Raw genomic sequence first — 25,426 nt, 5'->3', positions numbered from 1 at the left:
CCCAATGTGTCTTAGAATGTTCGCTTTGGATGAATAATTTTAGCAGTTTTCTGGGTATGACAATGAGATCCTTTATTCTAGCTCACCCATCAGATCCTATTTGTCCCTTCCCTTCTTGTATCCAATGTAGATCATCAGTGTCATATGGTGGGGGTTTTTCACCCATAAGGATGTTAGAAGGATTAGAGCTAGGGCTTAAATTTGATCCCCACCAGCCACTGCCTTTGCTGTTTTGTCTGCCATAGCATTTCCCATTTCAGGGATAGTGTTACCCTGGGAGTGTCCCTTACAATGCATTATAGCCACTTTTGAAGGTTTTACCACTGCTTCCAGTAACTGCATGATTTCAGTAGCATGCTTGATTTCTTTCCAGATAGCCCCGTGAGCGTGTACCACCCCAAAAGCATACCTTGAATCAGTCCAAATGTTGAAAGGTTTACCTTTGGCTAATGTCAAGGCTTGAGTTAGGGCTATTATCTCGGCCTTTTGAGCTGATGTCCCCACAGGTAACAGTTTTGCCTCAATGACAGCATCTGTGGTTGTAACAGCATACCCAGCAAGCCGCTTACCATTCTTGACATAACTGCTCCCATCGGTGAACCAGTTTTCCACATTTTCTAATGGAGAGTCCTTTAGGTCCGGGCAGCTAGAGTAAACTGCCTCCATGGTTTCAATGCAGTCATGCTGTACAGGCTCCTCAGTAGCCTTGCCCTAGAGGTAAGCTGCTGGATTTAAGATGTTAGTTACTTGGATACTCACATCCTCCGATTCTTCTAGGACAGCCTGGTATTTGAGAAAGCGAGATGGGGTTAGCCAGTGATTTCCTTTCTGTGTGAGCACTGCTGACACTGTGTGAGAGACAAAAACAGTTATCTGCTGTCCCAGTGTGACCTTGCGAGCTTCCTCTATGTTTAGGATCACAGCTGCCACTGCATGCAGGCAGGAGGGCCATCCTTGGCTGACCACATCCAGCTGCTTGGAGAAATAAGCCACTGGCCTTCTGTATGGTCCCAGCTTCTGTGCCAAAAGTCCCAGCGCCAGTCCTTCTCTCTCATGTGAGAACAACAGAAAAGGTTTAGTGACATCGGGTATGCTCAGTGCTGGAGCTTGCATCAACTCATGTTTCAGAGTTACAAATGCATTATTAGTCTCTGGTGTCCAGCATAGGTGAGTTCCCCCAGTCTCTTTTAGGAGTTGGTATAAAGGTTTCACAATTAGTCCATAGTCGTAGATCCATAATCTACACCATCCTGTCATTCCCAGAAAGGTTCTCAGTTCTTTGGTTGTAGTTGGCCAGGGCATTTGACAAATTGCCTCTTTCCTGTTATCTCCCAAGGCTCTCTCCCCTCCTGCCAGTTCATACCCCAGATATGTAACTTTCTGGAGGACTAGCTGAGCCTTTTCAGGAGAGACTCTATATCCACTTAGTCCCAGAAAATTTAATAGACTTACAGTCCAGTTCTTGAAGTCTTCATGGGTCCTTGTTGCTATCAGTAGATCATCAACGTACTGCAGAAATGTACCTTCTCCAAGTGGCAGTGTCCAGACTTCCAGTTCTTGGGATAATTGACCTCCAAATATCGTGGGGCTATTTTTGAATCCTTGGGGCAATACAGTCCATGTGAGCTGACTCTTTCTCCCTGTTTTGGGGTTTTCCCATTCAAAGGCAAAAATTTCCTGACTCTTTTTAGCTAATGGCAGACAAAAGAAAGCATCTTTTAAATCTAAAACTGAAAACAACACCCAGTCACTTTGTAATTTTGTAAGTAAAGTGTAAGGATTGGCTACTATGGGATGCAGTGTTTTTGTTATTGCATTTATTGCCCTCAGGTCCTGGACTAACCGATAACTTCTGTTTGGCTTTTGTACTGGTAGAATTGGGGTGTTGTAGGGGGACCTACACTCTCTCAGCAACCCTTGACCGATAAATTTGGCAATTATTGGTTCTATTCCCACCCGTGCTTCATGTCTTAGTGGATATTGTTTGACTGACACTGGTTGTGCCCCTTCTAATAATTCAATAACCATTGGGGAAGCTCGTTTCGATCTTCCCGGGATTTTAACATTCCATACTAGTGGGATCACTTGATCTGTTATCTCATCATCTATGGGTATTCCTCCTTTTTCAGGGATATTTGCTAAACTTAAGGCCAAAATTAATTTTTCTTCGGGAACCGTTAGTCTCATTCCTTGTTCTGTGAATTCTATTTTTGCTTCTAACCAGGTTAATAGATCTGCCTAGCAGGGGTTTAGGCGAGTTTGGAAGATATAGAAATTGGTGTATTCCTATCTTTTTGCCTAATGCAAATTTTAAGGGTCTCAAAAAATAGTCTTTCTCAGTTTTCCCTGTAGCCCCAACAACTTGGACATAATCATTACTTACAGGACTCAAAGTCTGATTCAGGACTGAGAATGTGGCTCCAGTATCCACCAAAAACCTCACCTCCTGTTCCCCTAGCTTAACTTTGACCAGCGGGTCGGCTAGGGAGGGATCCACTGGTCCCTGTCACTCATGGTACAGCTGTGCTACAGTCACTGGTCCCGGCAGCGCTGATGATTGTGTCCCTGGGGTCGCGGCACGGTTCATAGAACAATCTCGTTTCCAGTGCCCAGGCTGACCGCATAACAGACATCGGTCTGAGCCTGGGCATTGCTGCCTTTGTCCTCTAGGTGGAGGCCTTCTCCCGCCCCTGGGGAATCCCGATCCCCTGACCTGGGCCACTGCGACTGTGTAGGGCTGTGCCCTGTTTTTATTAACTTCTGTATTGGGTTGAACCTGAGTTGATAGACAGTCTTTTAGACTAATGACGCTTCTCACAATTTACATATTTAAACCGCACGGAAAGGCGGGACTTCCCTTTTGTCGGAGCTCGCCTGCTGGAAGGTGGGGGGGGGCTCCGAGCCTCCAAGCCCCGCCGGGCCGGGCCGGGGCCACTGGCCCTTCCCCCCTTTCCCAACACTGCGGCACGGACCCTGGGTCACTGGGGGGGACTGTCCCAGAGCCACAGGCAGCTAAAACCAGCCATGGACTGCTCACAGCTAAACCCATCCAGCGCGGCTTCTGGGGACAGGCAGGTCCTTCTCCTCTCCATGTGGAGCCGGCGGAGTCAACAGGAGCCGGCAGAGCCTCCTGTCTGCAGCCAGCACACTTCGTGCTGAACTGAAGAAGACACCATGCAGCCAGCAGCACAGAGGGAGCGAGGCTTTTCTCCACCGTAAAGCCTGAACAAGAACACTCTTCAACATGGCGGCTTCAGAGTTAGAGAGAAAGTGTGTCACGTGAGACGAAGCTGAAAATGGCGACGGGAGAAAAGAGGGTGGTGCCGCGATTCTCGCGCGTATCTTAAAAAACCTTCTTGCATGCCGTGGTAAGAAACTGTAATACCACAAACTGTTTGTCTCTTTAATCCATTTGAAGTACATGGGGGGATGGAGAATCCTCGTGTGGCCTGTGAAGATTGTGAAGAGTGCCTATGCCAGGCTATATAGAAGTAGTAAGAGGCTGTTAGAGACTTGTGGCAAAGAAAAGCCTTTGTGTGCAGGCCAAAATAACTTATCCTTAAAAAGATTAATAACCCCATGTGATGGCCCATGTTTTGCAGTGTGAAGGAACTGTGAGATTTTTCATGGGGGAGATGTTTTACACACAGCAGCTTGATTGTTTCCGGGCGGGTCTGCTGTTAGTAGCAGTTTGGGAACCACGTGCAACTGAAGAAAAACCCTTTTTTCCTTAAGCATAAGAGAGAGACTTTTCAAGAACTGCAACACTGACTAACATCCCATGTTCTGTTATCCTTTGTGCGAGCTGGGTAAAAGGAGAGAAGTGCTGGAAAAGGGGGGGGGGGGGGGGGGGGATTTGCTTTAATTTTGTTTTGTTATTTTCTCTTTACTTTTAATTCTATTAGTAATAAAACTCTTTCATTGTACTGCAACTGTTTAAGGTTTGTGCCTGCTTTGCTTTTCTCCTAATTCTTATCTCACAGAAGGAAAATAAATAAGTAATGAATATTTTGAACCAAAACCACTACACTTAATTGGTGTTTCTGCCCGGTTTCGAACTCAACCCGCTACAACTTCCCATGCCACTGCCAGGAGTTTCTCTAAGTTTCGGTTATCTGGTTCCTTAATCTTTTGCAGTTTTCTACGTATATCTGGTGCTGGTTGCCCCATCTATAAGGATATTAACTGTTGCTGCCCAATTTCAGAAGCTGGGTCTAGTGTAGTGTGTCTTCTCATATTATCCCTTAATTTTTCTATAAATGCGCCTGGGGATTCAGTGGTTTCTTGGTGAATACTGAATAACAATGACCAGTTAACTGTTTTAGGTATAGCATTTAGTAGCCCCCAGTGTAATAATTTCCTGAATCGAACTAAGAACAGGTACGTTTGTGGATCATTGGGGTCCCAGTGTGGATCTCCTGTAGGAAAAATGTTATCTACATTTCCATGCAATGTCCCAGCAGTTATCTGTCCCTGCACGTGTGTTCTTGCTGTGGATACTACAGCAGCTTTTTCTGTCTCAGTTAATTCTGACAGCAGCTTTTTCTGTCTCAGTTAATTCTGACAGCATGAGGTTTATATCCTCCCAATCAATACCTTGATTTCTAACAACCAGTTCAAACCTCTTTGCTACCTTTTCAGGGTCTTCTCTATGCATTCTGGCTGCCTCCCTCCAGGTATCTAAATCCAAAGCTGTAAATGGTGTTTTAACTTTTGTTATTCCCCCATCTGGCCCTACCACATGTCTAAGTGGTGCTATGAGCTTCTTTTCTACAGGGGCCTTGCTCCTAGTTCTGGATGATATTCCTGAGCCAGTCTCACTTGTTCCTTCATCCCCACTATCCTCTGAGGATGTTTGGGACGCTGGGGACATTGTTCCTGTTGTTAGGGTGCCACCACTGCACCTCATTAGCTCCTGGGTTTCCAAGGGATCCTGGTCTCTCTCAGCTTTGAGCTTTAAACATCTTTGCCCAATACTGCATGATGAGCAACACCTCTTCCTGCAGTTTTTTCCTTTTGCCTCCTTTTCTAGGAGGAGGACCATAGAGTCCTGTGGTGCCAGATTGATGCCACATTGTATCTGCCACTCTGGTTTCCGTCTTAAGGTAAAAAACCAATCTGCATAGGAGGTCTCATCCCATTTATTCTTCCTCCTTAAAAATAACATTAATTGCAATATAGTGTTATATCTTAAAGAGCCATTCTCTGGCCATTTTTCACCATCATCCAATCTGTAGAGTGGCCACCACTGATTACAATATTTAATTAGGGTGCTCTTTTTCATATTCCCTCCAGGGACTCCCCCCAGCTCTTTCCAATGTGCCAGCACGCATCCTAGCGGACTTTTCTGGGTTATTTCCTTACTTTCTGATGATCCCATTGCCTCTTTCGTCCTTTCTCCCCCTCTTTTCTCTCTTCCACAGCCAAAAACCCCCAAAACCAGAGAACCAACTCCTTCTTTCCACAAAGCCATGCTCTGCCACTCTTGTCTAATACCAAGCTCTTTTCTCCAGCAACTTGGACACTGTCCACTCTTTCTAATAGACAGTACCACTTTCTAATACATGCACAAAAAAACCCAAGCTTCACAACTGTTTCCACACTAGGTACGGGATTTTAAAAGGGAAATTAGCTGGGGCTATATTAGAAAAGCATTGGGGCCTGGGTGTTCTCAATTCAGTAACTAAAATCTTTCTCCTCTGAAATCCACCCCCCTTCGGACAGTAAGGTTGAATTCCAAACCAACGGTTTATGTGATTTATACTCATTCACTCTTTGCCAAACTTCGCTTTTCTCTGGCCAAGCCCGTTGCCTAGGTACAGAACCGCAGATAGAGCCCCTCACTCGCTTCGCACTTTGACAGCATGTCTCATCCACTCTCACTCACACAGCAGCAGAATAGCAACAGACAAAACAAAAAATAGCAGTACAATAGCACATGACAGTGGAGTCCAACCCCTTTAAGGTACCTTTCACAGTGGGGTCCAACCCCTTTAAAAGTACTTTTCCTCTTGCCCAGGACTAATTCTGGGAGACCCAGTCTTCCTCGGGACTTTCAACCCACCCTCAGGGACTCAAACCCTGGACCTGCAGGTATTTCTGTGTTTAAAAGGAATAGCAAATACCTTAATTTGGTGCAGATGGCCCTTTTCTGCCCCCGCCATGAGCCAAAGGACAGCTGAGCTCCCCCTGAAAATTCAGGGTCGCGACTGGGAGGTCTGCTTACCCCTGGATCCGGCAGCCGGGCAGAGAGGGTCCCATCTCAGGGTGCCAGATTGAATCGTGCCAAAACCGGGCCAAGAGACACTTCAGAGACAGAGTCAGAGAAGTGGGTATTTGCTTTATTTGGCAGGCCAGGTGTGTGAGAATAGCCAGAGATCTGCTGGGATGAACCATGCTTCTCACAGAGATATGATGGAACTCCATTTATTCTATTGTCGGACCCATAGTTATACTCTAGTTCCTCAAGCACACATAAGCAAGCTCCATACTATTGGGTTACAGCTACTGTTCATGCGGCCTTTAATAGCAAGCGAGTGGTTACAGATTAATATGCACGCGACTAACATAAGTCTTTCTATGGTCAGCATCCCCCTCCGCAACATCCTGTCAGCTTGCCACATCAGCATTGCTCTTCTCTTTTTTCTCTAGTCAAGGACAGTTCACTAATATAGCTTGGATTGTGCACGTACACGTCCCTGTTCACTCAGCCATTTCGCTACATGTGGGGATCACTCCTCCAAACACACACACCGGTGCTCCCTACAACACAGTATTAAGGGTTAAATTATGAATATTCATCACATTATTTCTCAAAAGTCATTAATATCATTAGCATATGGGTCACGCATGTGCTGTGTGTCCTGGTGGTCGCGCTGAGGAAGGCCTCTCCTCTTCCTCGGGGATCTTTCTGATGAAGACCAGTAGTCTTCCTCACAGTGCACTTTTCACCTTTCTCTCTGGGCATGCGTAGTCCTTTGAGGAATGATTCAGCAGTCTCTGAGATGATCCTTGTCCCCTCTATCTTGACAAGATTAGGGTGAATTCGGCTTCTTAGGTTTTGTAATTAACATCTGCTGTCTGAACTAACATTTGCTGTCTCCCAATAGTTAACTCGTGCTTACATAAGTTAGTTATTGACTGCCCTTTCCTCACAGGAAGGAAGGAGCTGCCCCTCACACCACCCCCAACTCTCTCCGGAAACCCCGGCCTGGCTCTCACTCATCATGATACTCCCAGAGCTGGGGGGGGGAGGGGGGGGGACGACAGCGGCCACCCTGGACACAAAACAAACAAAAAAAACCCTAAAAATGATATGGGATAAAAAACCATCCCCATGACTGTTGGGGTCCCTTCCCCCCTGCCATGTAGCCCTAGGAGAGGGGCCCTGAGGGCGGGGGCACAGGGTTTTCCTAGCCCCTGGTCAGCCTCGTTCCCCATTGGTTGTTTTGTGTTCCCCTGCGCGGGCAAGGACTCTCGGGTCCTGTGATTATAACAGTTCCTTGGCAGAGCCCCGGCCATGCAGCTGGGGAAATAAACATCTCTGAAACATCTATCGAGAATCGGTCTATATATATTTCTTTTTCACGGGCCTCCTTGTTTGATACATCGTGTTACAGAATCCCCACTGTAACACATGACAACCTTTCATCGAGCTGTTGACTACAGCTGTGAGTGCGATCATCTAGCCAGTTTGAGAAAAATGAATTCAAGAGCTAAATTTTTAGCAATATAATATTTAACATTTATTAGTAGAACAAAGGCAAATCACAGCGCTGGTGCGCTTGGCAATATTGGCAGAGGCGCACTCCATTCATTTTACTGTGCACTTAGAGTACTCTCTTAAACTGTTACATATTCATTAAGCCCAGAAAGTAATTTACACTTCACTCACCTTTCCCCCCCTCCGATCTCTTTCCCCCTTCCACCAGCACGACACTGCCTCGGTCCTCTGGATCTCTTCAGAACTGAGGATCAGGCACCCCCTCTCCGGTGCCTCCCCAGTCTCCAGCCTAATTTGTAGCTGACAGTTTCCTTGGGAGGTGTGAGTTTTGATGAGATAAGTCTTCCTGGGATGAATGCGGTTTATCTTCTTTGTTTCTCTAAGATATCTTGGTTCCTGGCTCTGTAGTTTCTCAGCTCAAAAGACATTTATTACCATGTGTTTATTAATACATTTCTTAACATATTACAACTATTTTGAAGTTACAATTGACCTTAATCTAGTTTCTACTTAACTGCATTTTACCTTAACACTATTTCTACATAGTACATTATCACTTATAAATGTTAAAATAAAAGTGAAAGACATTTATCATTCACTCATTTATCACAAGTTCGTTATCCACCAAGTGATCCACCCATTAAATCTATATTTCTCAAATTTAGAGATAAGGATGTAGTGTGGGACAGCGTCAAATGCTTTGCACCAGTCCAGATATATGATGTCAGTCGCTATTCCCTCATCCTGCTCCCCTGTAACCCTGTCATAGAAGGCCACTGAATTTGTCAGAAATTATTTCATAGAACCATACAATTACAGAATATGCTGAGATGGAAGGCACCCATCAGGATCATCAATTCCTGGCCCTCTGCAGGACACCCCAAGAATCATACCATGTACCTGAGTGCATTGTCCAAACGCTTCTTGAACTCTGTCAGGCTTGGTACTGTGACCATTCCCTGGGGAGTCTGTTCCAGTGCTCAACCACCCTCTGGGTGAAGAATGTTTTTCTGATATCCAACCTAAACCTCCCCTGATACAACTTCATGCCATTCCCTCTATTCCTGTCACTGGTCATGAGAGTGAAGAGATCGGTACCTGCCCCTCCACTTCCCCTCATGAGGATGTTGAAGACCACAATGAGGTCTCCCCTCAGTCCCCACTTCTCTAGGTTGAACAAACCAAGTGACAGCCAGTTGTGGTGCCCAAAACTGCACACACGACTCAATGTGAGGCCACACCAGTGCAGAGTAGAGCAGGACAATCACCTCCTTTGACCAGCTGGTGATGCTTTGTCTGATGCACCCCAGGACATGATTGGCCCCCTGGCTGACAGGGCACACATGACTCATATTCAACTTGCCATCAACCAGGACCCCCAGGTCCCTTTCCACACTGCTGCTCTTAAACCTCTCGTTCCCTACTCTGTACACACAACCAGGTTTGCCCTGTCCCAGGTGTAGAATTTGGTACTTAAACTTCATATGGTTGGTGATTGCCCATCTCTCTAATTTTTCAAGGTCTGTCTACAGGGCCTTCCTACCTTCAAGGGAGCCAACAGCTCCTCCCGATTTAGTGTCATCTGGAAACTAATTTAGTATTACTTTGAGTCCTGCGTCCAAATCATTAATGAAGATGTTCAAGAGAACTGGGCTGAGGATGGAGCCCTGCAGAATCCCATTAGTGACTGGATGCTAGCCTGATGTCACCACTTTCACTATAACTCTTTGTGCCTAACCTGTGAGCCAATTGCCAAGCCACCAAGTAACACAGTTATCCAGCTGTGTGCTGGACATTTTGTCTATAAGGATACTGTGAGAGACAGTATCCCAAAAGATTACATCTACTGGCTTTCCTAGATTAACTAGGTGGGTTACCCTGTCATAAAAGGAAATTAGGTTCAACAAGCAGGATTTTCCCCTCATGAAGCCATGCTGGCTGTGACTGATGACTGCGTTTTCCTCCAGGTATTTTTCAATAACTCCCAGAATAATCTTTTCTATGATTTGCCCTTAGTGAAGCTGTAGTGGGTTGACACTGGCTAGATGCCAGGTACCCACTGTGTTGGTTTTGCATGGACTGGTTTTTGGCAGCAGGGGGGCCACAGAGCTGGCTTCTGTGAGAAGCTGCCAGAAGCTTCTACCATGTCTGGCAGAGCCAATCCCTGATGGCTCTGAAGATGGACATGCTGCTGGTCAAGGCTGGGCCAAGTAGAGAAGTTGGTAATGCCTCTGTGATTACATATTTAAGAATAAAATCAAAACAATGTGGGCACAGTTTCTTTCTAGCCAGAGAAGAGGAGGAGGTAAGAACATGTGAGGGAAACAACATGGAGACACCAAGGTTAGTGAAGAAGGAGGGGGAGGAGGTGCTCCAGGCACCAGAGCCAAGACTCCTCTGCCGGCCGTGGTGATGACCATGGTGAAGCAGGTTGTCCCCCTGCAGCCCATGGGGATCCATGGGGAATGCAGAAATCCACCCACAGCCCATGCTGGACATGCTCATGCGGGAGTGGGTGGATGCCTGGAGGAGGCTGTAATCCAATGGAAGACCTGGTGGAGAGAGGGGGCCCTTGCTTCCAGGCTGGAGCAGCCTGTCCTTGGAGAACTGCATCCCATGGGAAGAGTGACCCATGCCACAGCAGTTTTGGGAGGACTGCCCGTGGGAGGGACTCACATTGCAGCAGTTTTGGGAGAACTGCTGCTCATGAGATTGGAACCACACTGGAGAAGTTCACGGAGAACTGTCTCCTGTGGGAGGGACCCCACGATCTCACAGGGGAAGGACTCTTCTCCCTGAGCAGCAGCAGAAGATCTCGAATGACGAACTGACCAAAACCCCCATGCCCTGTCGATGCTGTCAGTGGGAAGGAGGGAGTGGCTGGGGGAAGAAAAGGTGTTTTTAAGGGCTTATTTTACTTCTCATTATCCTCCTCTGATTCTGTTAGTAATAAATTCACTTTGTACCTCTAAGTCGAGCCTGTTTTGCCCTTGGAGTGTTTTTCTCCCAGTCCTTAGCTCATGAACCTTTCATTAATTTTTTCTCTCCTCTGCCCAGTTGTAGCAGGGAAGGGTGAGTGAGCATCTTTCGTGAGTGCCTGGCATTGGACCAGTGTTAAAGCACAACACCCACAAAAGCTGCTCTCTCACTCCCCTCCACAGCTGGACAGGGAGAAAAAATTACAAAGGTTCCATGAGTTGAGATAAGGACCAGGAGAGATCACTCACCAAATATGGTCATGGGCAAAACAGGCTCAAATTAGAGATATTAAATGAATTTATTGCTAACAGAATCCCAGCAGTACAGGGAGACAGGGAACGGGGGTTATGGTCAGTTCACCCTTTTTTCTCCCACTGCTTGGGGAGAGGAATTCTTCCCCAGGTCCAGCATGGGGTCCGTCCCACAGTTCTCCATGAAGTTCTTCAACGTGAGTCCATCTCATGAGCAACAGATCTCCACGAACTGCTGCAATGTGAGTCCATGCCATGGGCAAGTCCTCCCCAAACTGTTGCAGCATGGGTCACTCTTCCACAGGGTGCAGTCCTTCAAGGACAGGCTGCTCCAACATGGGCTCCTCTTGCCACAGGCCTCCCACAGGGTTACAGCCTCCTCCCAGGCTTCCACCTGCTCCAGTGTGGGTCTCCTCCACAGGCTGCAGGTGGATGTCTGCATCCCAGGGGTCCTCCATGAGCTGCTGGGGGACAGCCTGCTTCACCATGGCTTAACCTCAGGATGCAGAGGAATCTCAGCTCTGGCACGTGGAGCACCTCCTCGCCCTCCTTCTCCACTGACCTTGGTGTCTGCAGAGTTGTTCTCACATGTTCTCACTCCGCTCTTCTATGGTTGCAATTCCAACTGCGCCGTAACTTTTTTTCTTTCTTCTTAAATATGTTATCACAGAGGCATTACCACCATTTCTAATTGGCCCAGCCTTGACCAGCAGCAAGTCCATCTTTGGAGCTAGCAGGGATTGGCTCTGCCAGACATGGAGGAAGCTTCTGGCAGCTCGTCACAGAAGCCACCCCTGTAGCTCCCCCCCTCCCCCGCTACCAATGCTTGGCCATGCTGACTGTCACCAATCACCTCCTTTTTTCCATGTGCCTTAGCATAGTTTTCAGGAGGATCTGCTCCATGATCTTTCTTGGCAGGAAGGTGAAGCTGACTGGCCTTTAGTTCCCTGGGTCTTCCTTATTTCCATGCATTGGGTTTGCAGTGCAAGGTTTTGGTAGCAGGGGAGTGGCTACAGGGGTGGCTTCTGTGGAAAGCTGCTTATTACCGCAGGCCTAAGCCCTAGGGTATATCACCGTGTCCTTCAGCCTTAGGGAAGAGGAGGAGAGAAGATCCAGCAGGCAGGAATAGTGCAGCAAGATTGATCTTTTTAATTATTTTAAAAACTCTTTTTATAGACTTTTTTCTTCATAGTCTAATTGGACAAAGGATCAGCCACCCCTTGGGGTGATTGGCTAAAATCCTAAAACATCCATTGTCAAAATATTTTTCTACTGTACCATAAACAAGACTTTTCAAGGTTGCAGGTGATTTGTTTGTTTACATAACTCTGCTACCTCTTCTGTGAGAGATAAAAGTCTCTCACGGACTTAGAAAATAGCAAGAAAATTCTTGCTAGCAGCATTTTTGTATCTACAGCTGCTGGAAGCTTCCAGTATGTTGGATGGAGTCAGTGCCAGCCAGCTCCAAGATGGACCTGCTAGTGGCCACGTGTCTTGGTTTGAAAGACAGGTGTCTGCTAAGGAAGTCAGAAGCCTCCCTTGGAATGGCAGATGCGACCCCCCTTCCCTCCGAGTTATTATAATTTTGAAATCAAGGGCTTTTAGGCAAAGATGTGGGAAATAGGAATAACAGTTCTTTACTATTATATATCTATATGCATATAACCAGTCAAACAAACAACAATAACTATGGCAGTAACAGCAAACAATCACAAACCCAGTCCCAGCCTTCTCGACTGTCAGGCCCTTTCCCCTTGGGCAGGGGTGCTGGTGGCTCCCGGTGAGCAGGGCAGGTGCGATGGTTCCCCCACAGCTGCAGGGGGAGCTCCGGAGCAAGCTCGGGGAGCACGTGCCACTGGTGCCCTGGGATCCCGGGGAGGGATGGGACAAAGGCTTCACAAACCCCTGGGCAGCCAATCCCGGTGTCCGGCCGGACTCTCAGGAACGGCAGGCTGGAACGGCAGGGACGAGCACAAATCCCGGGTGGCAGACAAGATGTATCCAAACTGCGGCGCTGCAGTGGGAATCCCCTGGAGGTCTGGGCAGGCAGGGCGAGCACAGTTACAACGTAGCGAAGGCTCGAAGCAACGGCGGGGGCAGGGCATCCACGACCTGGCTCCCAGCGGGGCAGGGAAGGTGGGCTTGGGATCCCGGGGCTTTTCTGGCAGAAGGAAAAGCAGCCGAAGAAGCACCCTCCCTCTCTGTCCAAATGCTAGGAACTGACCGTCCACACACCCAGGTGAAACAAAAGAGTAGCCAGATGCACCTCACTTCAGTGGCTAGGTCTTTTGTTTTTCTTAAATACCCAGCAATTTGTCGCCCTAGCAACGTGTATGGAGAAAATTCCTTTAACAGAAAAAAACCCCAGGAGAACTCCTAAAACCCCAACACCACACCTGAGCCAATCAGCAATGGTAGTAATGCCTCTGTGATTACGTATTTAAGAAGGGGGAAAAGTTATTGCACAGAAGCTTTTGCATCTAGACAAGAGCAGAGTGAGAATATGTTAGAGAAACAACTCTGCAGACACCAAGGTCAGTGGAGAAGGAGGAGGAGGAGGTGCTCCAGGTACTGGAGTAGAGATTCCCCTGCAGCCCATGGTGAGGACCATGGTGAGACAGGCTGTCCCCCTGCAGCCCATGTGGGTTAATGTTGAAACAGATATCTACCTGTAGCCCATGGAGGACCCCACAACTGAGCAGGTGGATTCCTAAAGGAGGCTCTTACCCCACAGGAAGCTCATGCTGAAGCAGTCTCCTGGCAGGAGCTGCGGGCCCATGGAGAGAGGAGCTCATGCTAGAGCAGGTTTGCTGGCAGGACTTGTGACCCCTTTGGGGACCCACGGTGGAGCAGTCTGTTCCTGAAGGACTGCACCTGATACCAAAGTCATCTGGAAAATAAACTTTCTAACACAATTTGAAGCATTAGAAAGCAGGCATTCTTCATTAGCGCTGGACACACTGAATGATCTCTCCTTTAAAGAGCTGTGTGTGGTGAAACTACAACAGGGTATTTATTCCATCATGATCATACATATTCATTACAACATTCTTCCTAGCTAATACATAAACACCTTTCCTAGAACTAATTTGCATGCATCCACCTCCTACTGGAAGTCCTTTTATAGTCCTAGAGCGTTGTCTAAAGGGGTCTCTGGTGGTCGTATTCACTGAATGCTTTAATATTACAGGTGCCCTTTCCTTGAACTTTTTCTTTGGGCATGTGCTGTTGCTTCTTGTTACATAACTTGCCAAAAAGCCACTGCATTCCTCATGATTGGTTTCTCCACTGGTTTCAGCTATGTTTATCATCCTGTGTACATACTTTTACATTCTTTTATGTTTTTTGCTAGTTAGTCTTTAAACTCTATCCAGCAACATCAGGGGACCTGAAAATTTCTATTCTCTATGTTATTTATCACACCCTATTGAAGGGATCCACACTGGAGCAGTTTGTGAAAATCTGCAGCTTGTGGGAAGGACTCACATCTGAGAAGTTCATGAAGGAATGTCTCCTGTAGGTGGGATCCCACGCTAGAGCAGGGGAAGAGTGTGAGGAGTATTCCCCCTGAAGAGGAAGGAGCAGCAGAGACAACAGCTGATGATTTGAATGTAGCCCCCATCCTTGTACCACTGGGGTAGGCAGTAGAGAATCAGGAATAAAGTTAAGCCCGGGAAGGAGTGAGGTGTGGGGGAAGGCATGTTTAAGATTTGGTTTTACTTCTCCTGACCCTACTCTGATTTGATTAGTAATAAATTCAGTTAATTTTCCCAAGTCGAGTCTATTTTGCCTGTGACAGTAATTGGTGAGTGATGTCTCCCTTCTCTTATCTCAACTCACAAGCCTCTCGTTATATTTTCTTTACCCTGTTCTGGAGTGGGATTGACAGAGTGACTTTGTGGGCACCTAGCGTCCAGACAGGGTCAACCTACCACAGTCCTTTTTGGTGCCCAATGTGAGGCTTGATACAACAGCAGTTTTATATTGTGTGCTATAACTGGTAGCTATTAAATGGCAAGCTCCTGTGTGGGATATGGAGTGTCATGGGTTAGCAAGCATAGTCCCGGAAGTGATGTTCTTGCAAAGGGGTGCTTACAGCTTCCTCTGTGACCTGACAGAACCTATCAGCTGGCCAGTTTGAATATGGACAATTCTTAAGAATAGACACACCCCAGGCAGAGCTCTGTCTCGTTTCCGGTGCTGGGACAGGTAGCTGAGGGCCCCGTGTGGGGGCGAGCAGGCCCAGCCCAGGCCCTGCTTGGGCCAGGCCGGACTGGGCCACGGCCATCCTGGAGCCGATGGGCCCTGTTCTACCTGCGGACCCCCCCCCCCCCCCCCCAGCCCTGCTGTGGGAAGCTGGAGCGGCTCGGCTCCCCCTCTCCAGTGTGGCCAAGATTCAGCCAAAAGCTGCCCATGGCAAAGATCATGTGACCAATAGCGATAAGCGACATTCCAGCTGCAAGGCCCAGGTGAGATTAACCCTTTTAGTGCTGTGAAGAGCTGAAAACCTGAGGGAAGGGAAAGAGGAGATGCTTAAAGCTGAAATTCTGTTGTAAAGCTATGATGTATCAGAATACCTGTTGTAATTTCATGAAGGCATGGGGGGTGGAGTGTTCAACTTGTACTTGAGAGCAAAAGCACCTGTGCTGAGATAGGCAGATGCTGAAGCAGCTGTAATTTAATGAGAAATTTGAACAGGGAGAGATGGAAGTTATGAGGACTTTTGCTCCAAATGGAAAAGGAGAAAACCTCAGTTCCTAGAGATGGTCCCAGAGATAGTCCTTGAGATGAAAATGAGGAGGACCCTTTGCTCCCAGGGAAGGAGAAGGGCCTCTGTTCTTAGAGATGAAATGCTCTGAGAGATGGGTGAAGAGAACTTTTGTTTCTGAACGGCTCAACCTTAAAGTTGTACCTCAGTAATTCAAGAGTGGACCCTCGAAAGCAGTTGTGGGAAAAGCTGCAAGTCATGGGAAGGGACTCACATGCGAGCAGAGAACAAACCCAGGCGGCTGTCTCGTTGTGATAATGTTTTCATAGCATGGGCAAGAGAGACTCCTCTTCCTAAATGGACTGAACAAGGTTATTATGGCAGTGGTAAACAGACTGAACATCCCAAGGGTTGTCTTTTTACATTGTCACTGGGAGAAGGGAGAAAGGTGGGAGGGAGGAGAAGAGTTCTGAAGGTGTGGTATGATTTTTTTTTTGTTCTTTTAGGTCTGTTAGTAAACTTCTTTATATTCTTTCAAGTTTGGTGTCTGCTTTGCATTTCTCCTAATTCTTACCTCACAGAAGGTAAACAGTAATGAGTATTTTGGACTAAACCACTACATGGAGTTTGTCAGTTGCACTGCTTATCTCTTTATTCTGCTGGGTTTGGAAACATGTTAATACAAATAATGTCTCTGTGCTTTGTCCTGGCATTGATAGCCTTGCTATTTTGTGGGTAGGATGAAGTTGAATTAAGTTGAGATGGTCAGGTATTAAGGGAATTGGTAGCTGCAGTTGATTCACTTTATTGCTAGCTTTGTTGGTTGATGGATTTTTTTTTTCCTGTGGGAAATTTAAATTTATTTAAATTCAACTTAGGTTAAGATGCCTGACCGAATAAGTGAAGCTATTAAAAAAAAAAGGTGAAGCTTCAAGTACTTTTGTTGAACTCTTCCTAGCTCTTTCTTTTTGCGTGCTGGCTTCTGTTGTACTTTTCTTCCTCTAGTATATTTATACAAGAAACATTGTCTATTATATATAAGTAGCTTATGATTTTCAGATCCTTAGGAAATAATTCTTACTGACACTGAACTGTTGCACAGAACACAATAAATGAGATTTGCTTTTAGGTTTTCTTTTGTGGAGTATTTCGCAAATGATCCACAGTGCTTTACTTGTCTGCAAGATGAATGTATTCACAGAGCAGTAAAGGATATTAACAGATATAGACTTGTCTTTGGCATCAGGAATCAATATTTATTGCATTTCAGATTGCATCATTTGCCTTAATCTTAGAGTCTGTTATATCCCTGTGTGCTTCTATGTGTAACATTTCTTTGTATTCAAATTCAAAAAGGTGTTCAGCTGTACTTATGTTTTGTTAAGAATAGTTTTCAATGAAAGGAAAAAAGTTTTTCTGTGTTGGATGTTTTCTAGGGAGTAACTTTGAACTGACAGTGTCACAGGACAAAATAGATCCTTCGTTTGTTCCTTTGTACTTTCCTTACTAGCTTCACTGTAATGCTATTAAAGGCATTTTACTATTTGAGGCATATGAACTGAAAGTTGGATGTATTTGAGTGATCATATGGAAAGGGATTGCATGTTGCTTCCAATTATCTGACAGTCCTCTTAGTTAAGGTAGTTTAGGCAGAGGGTGCCACAGCTTCCTTTAGTTTCCTGCCTTCCTTGTCATTTTGATATATTCTACTTTTATGGCTCTATCCTGGTGCTTTTTGCTATGATGTATGTGTTTCTTCTGTTGAAAATTAATATTGATAGCAATAACCTTAATTTGTCTTTACTGCTTTGAAATTTAAAAACCATATTTTCCTGGCTGTGTCCAGTAGTTATTTTTCTAAAGGATCCCTTTGGAATGTTTGGTCACTGTTTGTGTGGAACTTTTTTGTGACAATTTTGTTAAGACTGTACTAAATTGGCTTTTCTGTTTCAGAAGATTGGCATTTTTTGTTATACAAGTGTATTATGTTCATTATTTGAGACAGCCATATACAACCAAATTTAGAATCTAGGACGAATTCAAGGCAATATCAATCAGTTTTTCTAATTGCAGTGTTTCTAGAGTGTGAGATATTGTTGATCATGATGATAATTTTAGCTAATTTTACATTATTTCACAGCCTCATGACTTTGATGAATGCAGATTTGATATCAGTGTAAATGACAGTGTTTGGTACCTCCGAGCTCAAGACCCAGACCACAGACAACAGTGGGTAGATGCAATAGAGCAACACAAGGTATGTGTTTTTTCTGATTTCCTTTTTCAGTCCCTCATTAGATCTAGTGGTGCTTGCAGAGAGTTGTAAGCTTCAATATATAGTCATTAAAGTACTAGAGGTATTTCTGAAAGATAAAAGTTGCAAGATTGAAGCCATTATGTTAATTATGTTCCAAAGGAATTGATTTGCTTATCCTTCATATACAAGAATTTAGAGAACTGTGAGCTAACAACTGAACCTTTCTTGAGTTCTCTAACTTGAACAAGAAAAAGCTTGCATTATATTTGAGTAACTTTTTAATTGTTTTGGCTATTCTGTCTCACTGATTATTGAATTGGTTGTTATCTAGATGCCACAAACTTCTTAGAGTCCATTCTCCTAGGTTTTTATTTGGTTTTTAGGCTCATCTCTGTTCACTTGGCTGCTTTAACTATCTGATTACTGGCTTTTGTCTCCTTGTTTTTTAAGGCCCTATTGTTCATCAGCATTTTCATTCAGTTTTCCTGATCTATACCTTATCTCTTCCAATGAATTCTGTTACTTTCATTTTGCCTAAAGGGCTTGAAGGTCAGATATTTTTAAAATATGTAACACACAAAATAGAGAAAAGATATGTTTTCAGAGAAAAGATAGGCACTGCTCCAAGGTGTTGAGTGTAAGTACAATACCTAGCACAATGAAACTTTTGCATCTGGATTATTGTTACGAATGAGAGGGGAGAGTTTGGACGACCCCTGCCTTTGCCCAGGTTTCTGGCAGCAGGCGGCAGCTTTATTGAGGTGGCCAGCACCCCAAAACCACTCTTGCTTGCAAGTTCTTAATAATGACTGATCAGGTCTATTAAAACATGAATTATTTATTGAATAGACACAAGGAAAAAACAGACATAAGACTTTAACAGGCTTACTTACTACACAGGATAAACAAAAGAACTACTAGTAGATTAAACAAACCAATGCACAATAAAAGGTACCTATATTACAACTAGCGAAGAAATAGTATAGATTAGGAGTCAATGTGACTTACCACTGAATTGATGATGGAGTACACATAGAATCCTTTCCCTCAATTCCCAGGAAAGTATCTGCCAAATTTGCATCCAAACTTCGGGGAGAAGTCCCACACGTTTCCAGGGTGTGTGTAGGAGACTTCTGCCTCCATGAAAGTTTGTGTGGCTTTTATAGTTTGTAAAGTGAAGTGTCTGTCAGTCAGGAATTCCATCTTATCTCCCCACATCTTGTTCTCAAGGTGAGTTGTTTATTGCCACCTGGAAATTCCACCCCTGGTGCCAGAGAGAGAGATAACTCACTAGCCAGAGACAACTCACTAGTCAAGCAAGCTGGCCTGGGTTATCTCATCAATTCATGTGAGGGGGGAGAATGTCTGGAGCTACCAAACCAGCTGATGGACAGAATAGATAAGCTCTTCTGTGGTAGGGGGGGAAGTCCTGCCACATTCCACCCCTGTGACTGGAGGCACTTTTACCTCATGCAGTGATAGTGCAGGTGTATCTTGCCTCCATGCTATAAAAGCATCCACTTTCATATATGTGTACACCATCGTTGAGTGTTTTGATACACATTGTACTCCTAAGCTTTACTATTTCTTTAAAAGATGTTAAACGTTATTGATATTGATAAGAAGCACCCGCTGTTGCTTCAGCTTATGTATTTATGCATTAGATGATGTAACACATATTTATATATATATATAAAATGATTAGTGATAAACCAAGAGATATGGCATTAACTTCAGGATGTTCATGGGAGTTGAGGACAATCCAATAAGTCATTTTATTTATGTTGTTACCAGTTAGTGTAGGATAGGTTGTTCCTCACCCCTTAAGATCATAGGAGGATGAGATGCAAATCAAGAACAAAGAAGAGTTTGTGAAAGTAGCTTCTTGGTTGTAGGGATTGGAGGAGCTCAATACATGGTCAGGAGCTCTTTTCATTTTCATTCATGCTTCTTAGTCCAGCGTTCTCCTTCAGTGAAGTTCAGTATTCCACATATTCTTACTTAACATATTAAGTGTTAGAAAACTTTACTATAATCTAAACAAATACACATATATAATAGTCTGATTGTCTCAGGGGAATCAAAGATGTAATGAAACTGAATTGTTTCTACCTACTTAGGATATTAGTCCAGTTGGGAATTTTATGCCTTACCTTGAAGAGGCAATTATATGAAAATTCAAGTTATATTCAGGATGAAATTTTTCTACCCACTGAGACAATCAGAGTGAAGATACAAGTATTCTAAAGCCATACTTGTAGAAAACTACAAAGCATATACAAATATTAATCAAAGCAACTAAACCTATGAAATCATTTGGTACTTCAATAGTACTAAATAAGATTTTAATGCTATGTAAACAAAGTTATATCTGTTCTCCTGAGACCTTTTAGAGAAAATGGTTATTGTCAGATTTACACATTTCGTTAAATCCAATTTTGCAAATTTGGAATAGGATCCATTTACCGAACATTAATGTCATGATATGCGGAAAAGACTCCACTACTGGAATAAGGAGTAAAGTAGGTATGTTTATTCCAGCGCTGGGACACATGGGGGATAGTTCCTCCAAAGTCATGTGTGCGGACAGCTGCATTCAGCTTGGTATATATTGGATTACAACCTCCATATTCATTAAATTTCCCAATACGCCTATACATATTCATTACCTAGCCCCGCCTAGCCTCGCCTCATATTACAATGAGCCCAAAAGTCATTTACATCTGCGTTGCTCTTGCACAGTGTCATCTGGTGGTCATGGGCAGGGGTCTCCGGGATGAAGTAAGAGTCCTCCTATGTTGGGGTTCCCCCCCCCTGCCATGGGGTCCTGGGAGAGGGGACCCTGGGGTAGAGGCATGGCCTAGGCACGGGGTCTCCCTGCTCCCCGGTCACACATACCCTAATCCTGTTTCCCATTGGTTATTTTGCGTTCCCCTGCCCGGGAAGACCCGGTTTGTCCCGTGATTGCTCAGTTCTTCAGCAGTCCCCAAGCCATGTGGCTGGAGAATAAAGATCTCTGAAACTTCTATCAAGAATCGCTCCCTATTTCTTTCCACAGGCCTCACTGTCTATGGATGTTGCAGGAGACCCCACTGCAACATTCCTAAAGAGTCTTCCTCATTCTGAACTTTTCACCTTGCTTGCCTATGCATGCTCTTTATGTCCCTGGCCCAAGTCCAAACTTCAAGACTGGTCTAAGTTTGTTTTAGGTTTGAAAACAGGATCTTTGGTCAAGATTCCTTCCTTTTATCAGTAGTCTTCTATCTTCTCATCCTGCTTTGGTAGGCACAATAAGTGTTGAGCAAGCTGTATGCACTGTTTTTAACATCTTAGCAAATAATTTAACCTCTGCTTCCCCCTCCTTCTCCTGATTCAGTCAGGACTACAGTTATTAGGCCAATCAGTTTTCTCACAATTGCATTTAAATTTTGAATCCATGAGGTTATCCAATCAAATATACCTGTCCCTCGATCCTTTTGGATTTCATGTAAGATTCCAGTATTCTTTCTAATCTCTTCTAGATCAGTTTGTATTCTCAGTCTGATCTATGTATACACAGCAACTGATGTTGATAACTGTGCATACCCCACCTTTGGAAGCCAAAAACAAATCCAAAGCCATCCAATTTTACTTGACTACTTTGGAGAGGTTGGTAATTTCTTGTTACAAGGCACTGATTGTGTCATTTGTCTGATTTTCTATTTGTTCCATAACTCCAGATATATTCACTATTGCTTTTTCTAATTCAGGCACTCCTAACCATGGTAAGAATCCTCTCACAAATCAGTGGAATCCACAGGCTCTATCAACCAAGGGATTTAAATTTCATTTGTATCTTGTTATAAAACATCATAGGCGTCCTCTGGGGAATTCCGATTTATCAATAATATCTATTTCTGGGACTACAGTTCCAATGGTGCATATTCCTTGCCATTTAGAGGGTAGAGCTTTCCTAGCTTGATTTCCACAAAGCCAATAGTATCCCATATTGTCTGGAATAGGCCACCAATGTGTGTTTATAATGCCTTTTCCAGTTGCATCCAGATATGAGCGACAGTTGGGATAGACTCCTACCATCATCCCTTGGTTACATTCAGGTAACTCTATTTTTCGCTGTGAAGCCACTCCTGGTCCCTTTAGGCATCTATGAACACAGGAGGTTTCAACGGCTACTATATTTACTGTCAGGATTTGTTGGTCTATGGGGGTTTGGACTGTCTTTCCTTCCAGAAGGAGCATCAATCTGGCTGGAGGAATACCATTGGAAAATATGTTTGGTGTTGGAATTCCCATCATCCGAATACTTTCATCTGAATGAATGGGAAACTGAGAACAGATCCAACAATTGCTGCGGTTTGTTATCAGTGTCACAGCATGCATTCGTTTTAGCTGTGAGTTTCTTTTCCAAGAGTCAGATAGCATTTGTTCTATCTGTGTTATGTTGGAGTAGCCCTTAGCAAAAATGACATTGCCCTCTGGTTTTCCCTTTACAATTGTTAATCGCAAGGTTTGGTCAGGATGGCTAATTAGCCATGCTGCGTTATTGAAAACATTGACCCGTAAGTATAAAAATGTAAACAATACCATAATTAACATTTTTGGTTACAGCAAATTCACTAGTTGCTGTGCAGTCCAGTAGGTTCCTCTGTGTCCGGAGCTGGTTTTATTTGTTTATAGGAGTCCAAGAGTCTCAGTAGCTTTCACAGCCGTGCAGGTAGCAAACAGTCCTTCCTCCTGCTGTTTGAGCAGTTCCTTGTCTCACGTCTGGTTACACACCTAGTCTTCTGTCTGGTGAGGGTATTCTTAAACATTCAAGGTTATTAGAGAAACTAAAACAACAGAACTTTAGTAATAATAGATGTGTTTTTCCAGAGTTATGGCAGCAGTTCCCTCTCTGGCGTCTAGTTTCAAACACATTGCTATGCTCACTGCTATCACACGGGGGCAGCATAGGAGTGGTTTGCGAGGCTTCATTGAGAAACTTTTGTTTTGTTCAGAACAAAACCAGTCTTGTACAGAAACAAGAACAGCTTAGAATGTGGGGAATACCCATTGGGAGCTGATCCTTTGTTGGTGGCCATTAGAATCAATAGCCATCCAGGCTATTGGACCTTGATTGTCCATTAAAGTCATAGGTACAATTCTGATTTGGGGTAGCTTAACCGTGACTGGTTGGCCCACCTTTAAGTTATCCTGAAAAGTTTCAACTTTATCATTTGGAGCTGTTTCAAGAGACATAGGGCTCAGGAAAGTTCGTGAAACAGGACTGCCCGTTGGCCCATATCAGTTATTTATTTGGTATAGCACAGAGGGTAACCTTTTATCCCATCCAGATTCATGTGACCTAAGAAAGCATTTCAGCAAACCATTGGCACACTCCACTATCCCATTTGCTTGAGGATAATATGGTATATGGAAGACCCATTTAATACCTTCCCTTTTGGCCCAATCTTGTACCATCACACTGGTGAAGTGTGATCCATTGTCACTCTGTATAGAGTCTGGGACAGGGAGACTGGAAAACCAGTCACTGAGTCCTGAAATAGTAGTTTTTGCATCAGCATGCCTGCTTTTAGTGGCAACTAGCAGTCCAGATACCACTTCCACACCTGTTAGTATGTACTTGTAACCATTAGATGTTTTTAGAGGTCCAGTATAATCTATTTGCCCACCAGAGTGCTTTGTTATTTTTGATATGCAAGGGCAGTGCCAGGTCTGGATGGTTTTGTTCAAGTCTTGGCTGGCACTGGGGACACTGTGTGAGGATACCTGTACACATTTTCCTGGTCAATGGCCATCCTCTGCTTTGTGCTGCAAAAAATAGAGCTTCTTGTCCAGTATGAGTATGCCCTAATTTAGTGTAACCACTCACGTAATCAATACAAATGTTGTGGGTCTTCTAGATGATCAATTTCTATTTTCCTGATTTTTGTCAGTTGATCCACCCTGTTGTTCCAATAGGTTTGTAAAGCTTGGTCCTTGGCATGAGCTTTAATCCATCCCACATAGATTTTCTGGGACTGAGCCTGAGACAACAACCATTCCCAATCTTCCTTCTGCCAAACCTCCTTTCCATTCACTTGCCAATCCAACGCTTCCCACTGACATAACCACTGAGTGGCCCCAGCCCAGCCCACATAAGAATCAACATAGAGTGCCTTTGCTTTCTCTCTTACTGCCAATAACACAGCCTTTAACTCTCCCACCTGTGCACTTCCCATTCCTTCTTCTACTACTTCCACTCCTGTTTCAATATTAAGACCAACTGCTCTATATTTCCATTTACCATCAATACATTTGGCTTAGGCATCAGTAAACCAGACGTCTTTAACTGCAGAGTCTGAGGTAAAAGCAGGGACATCCATTATAGGACTCGGTTTAAATGGGTTTTGTAGAGCTAACATGTCTGGAGTTACAGCAATCTGTAGCTTTGTAGGTTTTGTTGGTCCCTCAGTAACATGCATCTGATCTGTGACTCCTGAAATGTATACATACCATTTGTGGACTGTGGGTCATTGTGCTATGCCCTCAGGGGGAGCACCACCTTTCTGAATGCTGGCTAGCAAATTGAAAGGTCCTTGGATTTTTACAGGCTGCTGTTGCTGAATTTTCTCTACTTGTTTTAGAGCTTGAGTCAGGGATAATAATCCCTTCTCCCAATCAGTGTACCTCTTTTCAGTGTCTTTCAATGCCGTGGAACTGAATCCTAATGGCCGTTTTGGTCCATGTGGTCCCTTTTGAAACAAATTACATTACGTTCCGTGCTCAGCAAAACCCCATTCGGCTATTATAGGATCACTGGGGTGGAGTGGCCCGAGTGATTGGTATGTTTTCAATTCTTCTATTAGTGTTTGCAAAGCCTGTTTGTGGCTATCAAGCCACTCCAAATTTTGATTTTTTCTCATTAGTGTGTATAAGGGTCTTGCTACTATAGAAAACCTGGGGACATGATTTCTCCAGTATCCCAGAGTACCCATGATTCTTTGCAGTTCCCTTTTTGTCTTGGGGGTAGGTATAGTATCCAATTTTGTAATGGTTTCATCTGGAATCACAGCTTGGCCTGCTACCCACCAAGTGCCTAAAAATTTAACTTACTTAGAGGGGCCTTGGCATTTGGTTGGAGTACTTCCACTCCCTCTTCATTTAATCTATTCCATATGTCTTTTGCTGAGATCCTTACTGTATCTTCCTCCTAACCTCCAACTAACACATCATCAATGTATTGGTATATTTGCACCCCTTCCTGGATTTTTATTTGCTGAAGGAATTCAGTTAAAGCATTGTGTGCTATGGTGGGTGAGTGCTTATACCTTTGAGGCCGGCAATTGAATGTGTATTGTGTTCCTTTCCAGGTGAATGCAAATTTGAGTTTATCTTCCTCTTGAATTGGCACCATAAAAAAACATATCCTTTATATCTAACACTGCCATCCATTTATGTGTTGATGCTTGCAGCGTGGCAGTGAGGTTTTCAATATTCAGAACAGCTGCAATCAAGGGTCCTGTGTT

General features: G+C 44.5%; 1 protein-coding gene across 2 annotated transcripts in view; it reads left to right on the top strand.

Moving 5' to 3' along the window:
• The window catches only part of LOC309584563 (ceramide transfer protein-like), a 251,789-nt gene that overhangs the window by 130,235 nt on the left and 96,128 nt on the right, over positions 1–25,426 (top strand). For both annotated transcript variants that reach the window (XM_082300645.1, XM_082300644.1), the window contains exon 3: positions 17,802–17,918. In XM_082300645.1, the coding sequence (XP_082156771.1) occupies positions 17,802–17,918 (117 nt within the window). The remainder of the gene's footprint in view (positions 1–17,801; positions 17,919–25,426) is intronic.

The sequence above is a fragment of the Coloeus monedula genome (assembly GCF_965178545.1).
Source record: "Coloeus monedula genome assembly, chromosome: W".
In the NCBI taxonomy this organism is placed as follows: domain Eukaryota; kingdom Metazoa; phylum Chordata; class Aves; order Passeriformes; family Corvidae; genus Coloeus; species Coloeus monedula.
Note: the sequence above shows the minus strand (reverse complement) of the source record. Positions and strands in the feature narration are given on the sequence as shown.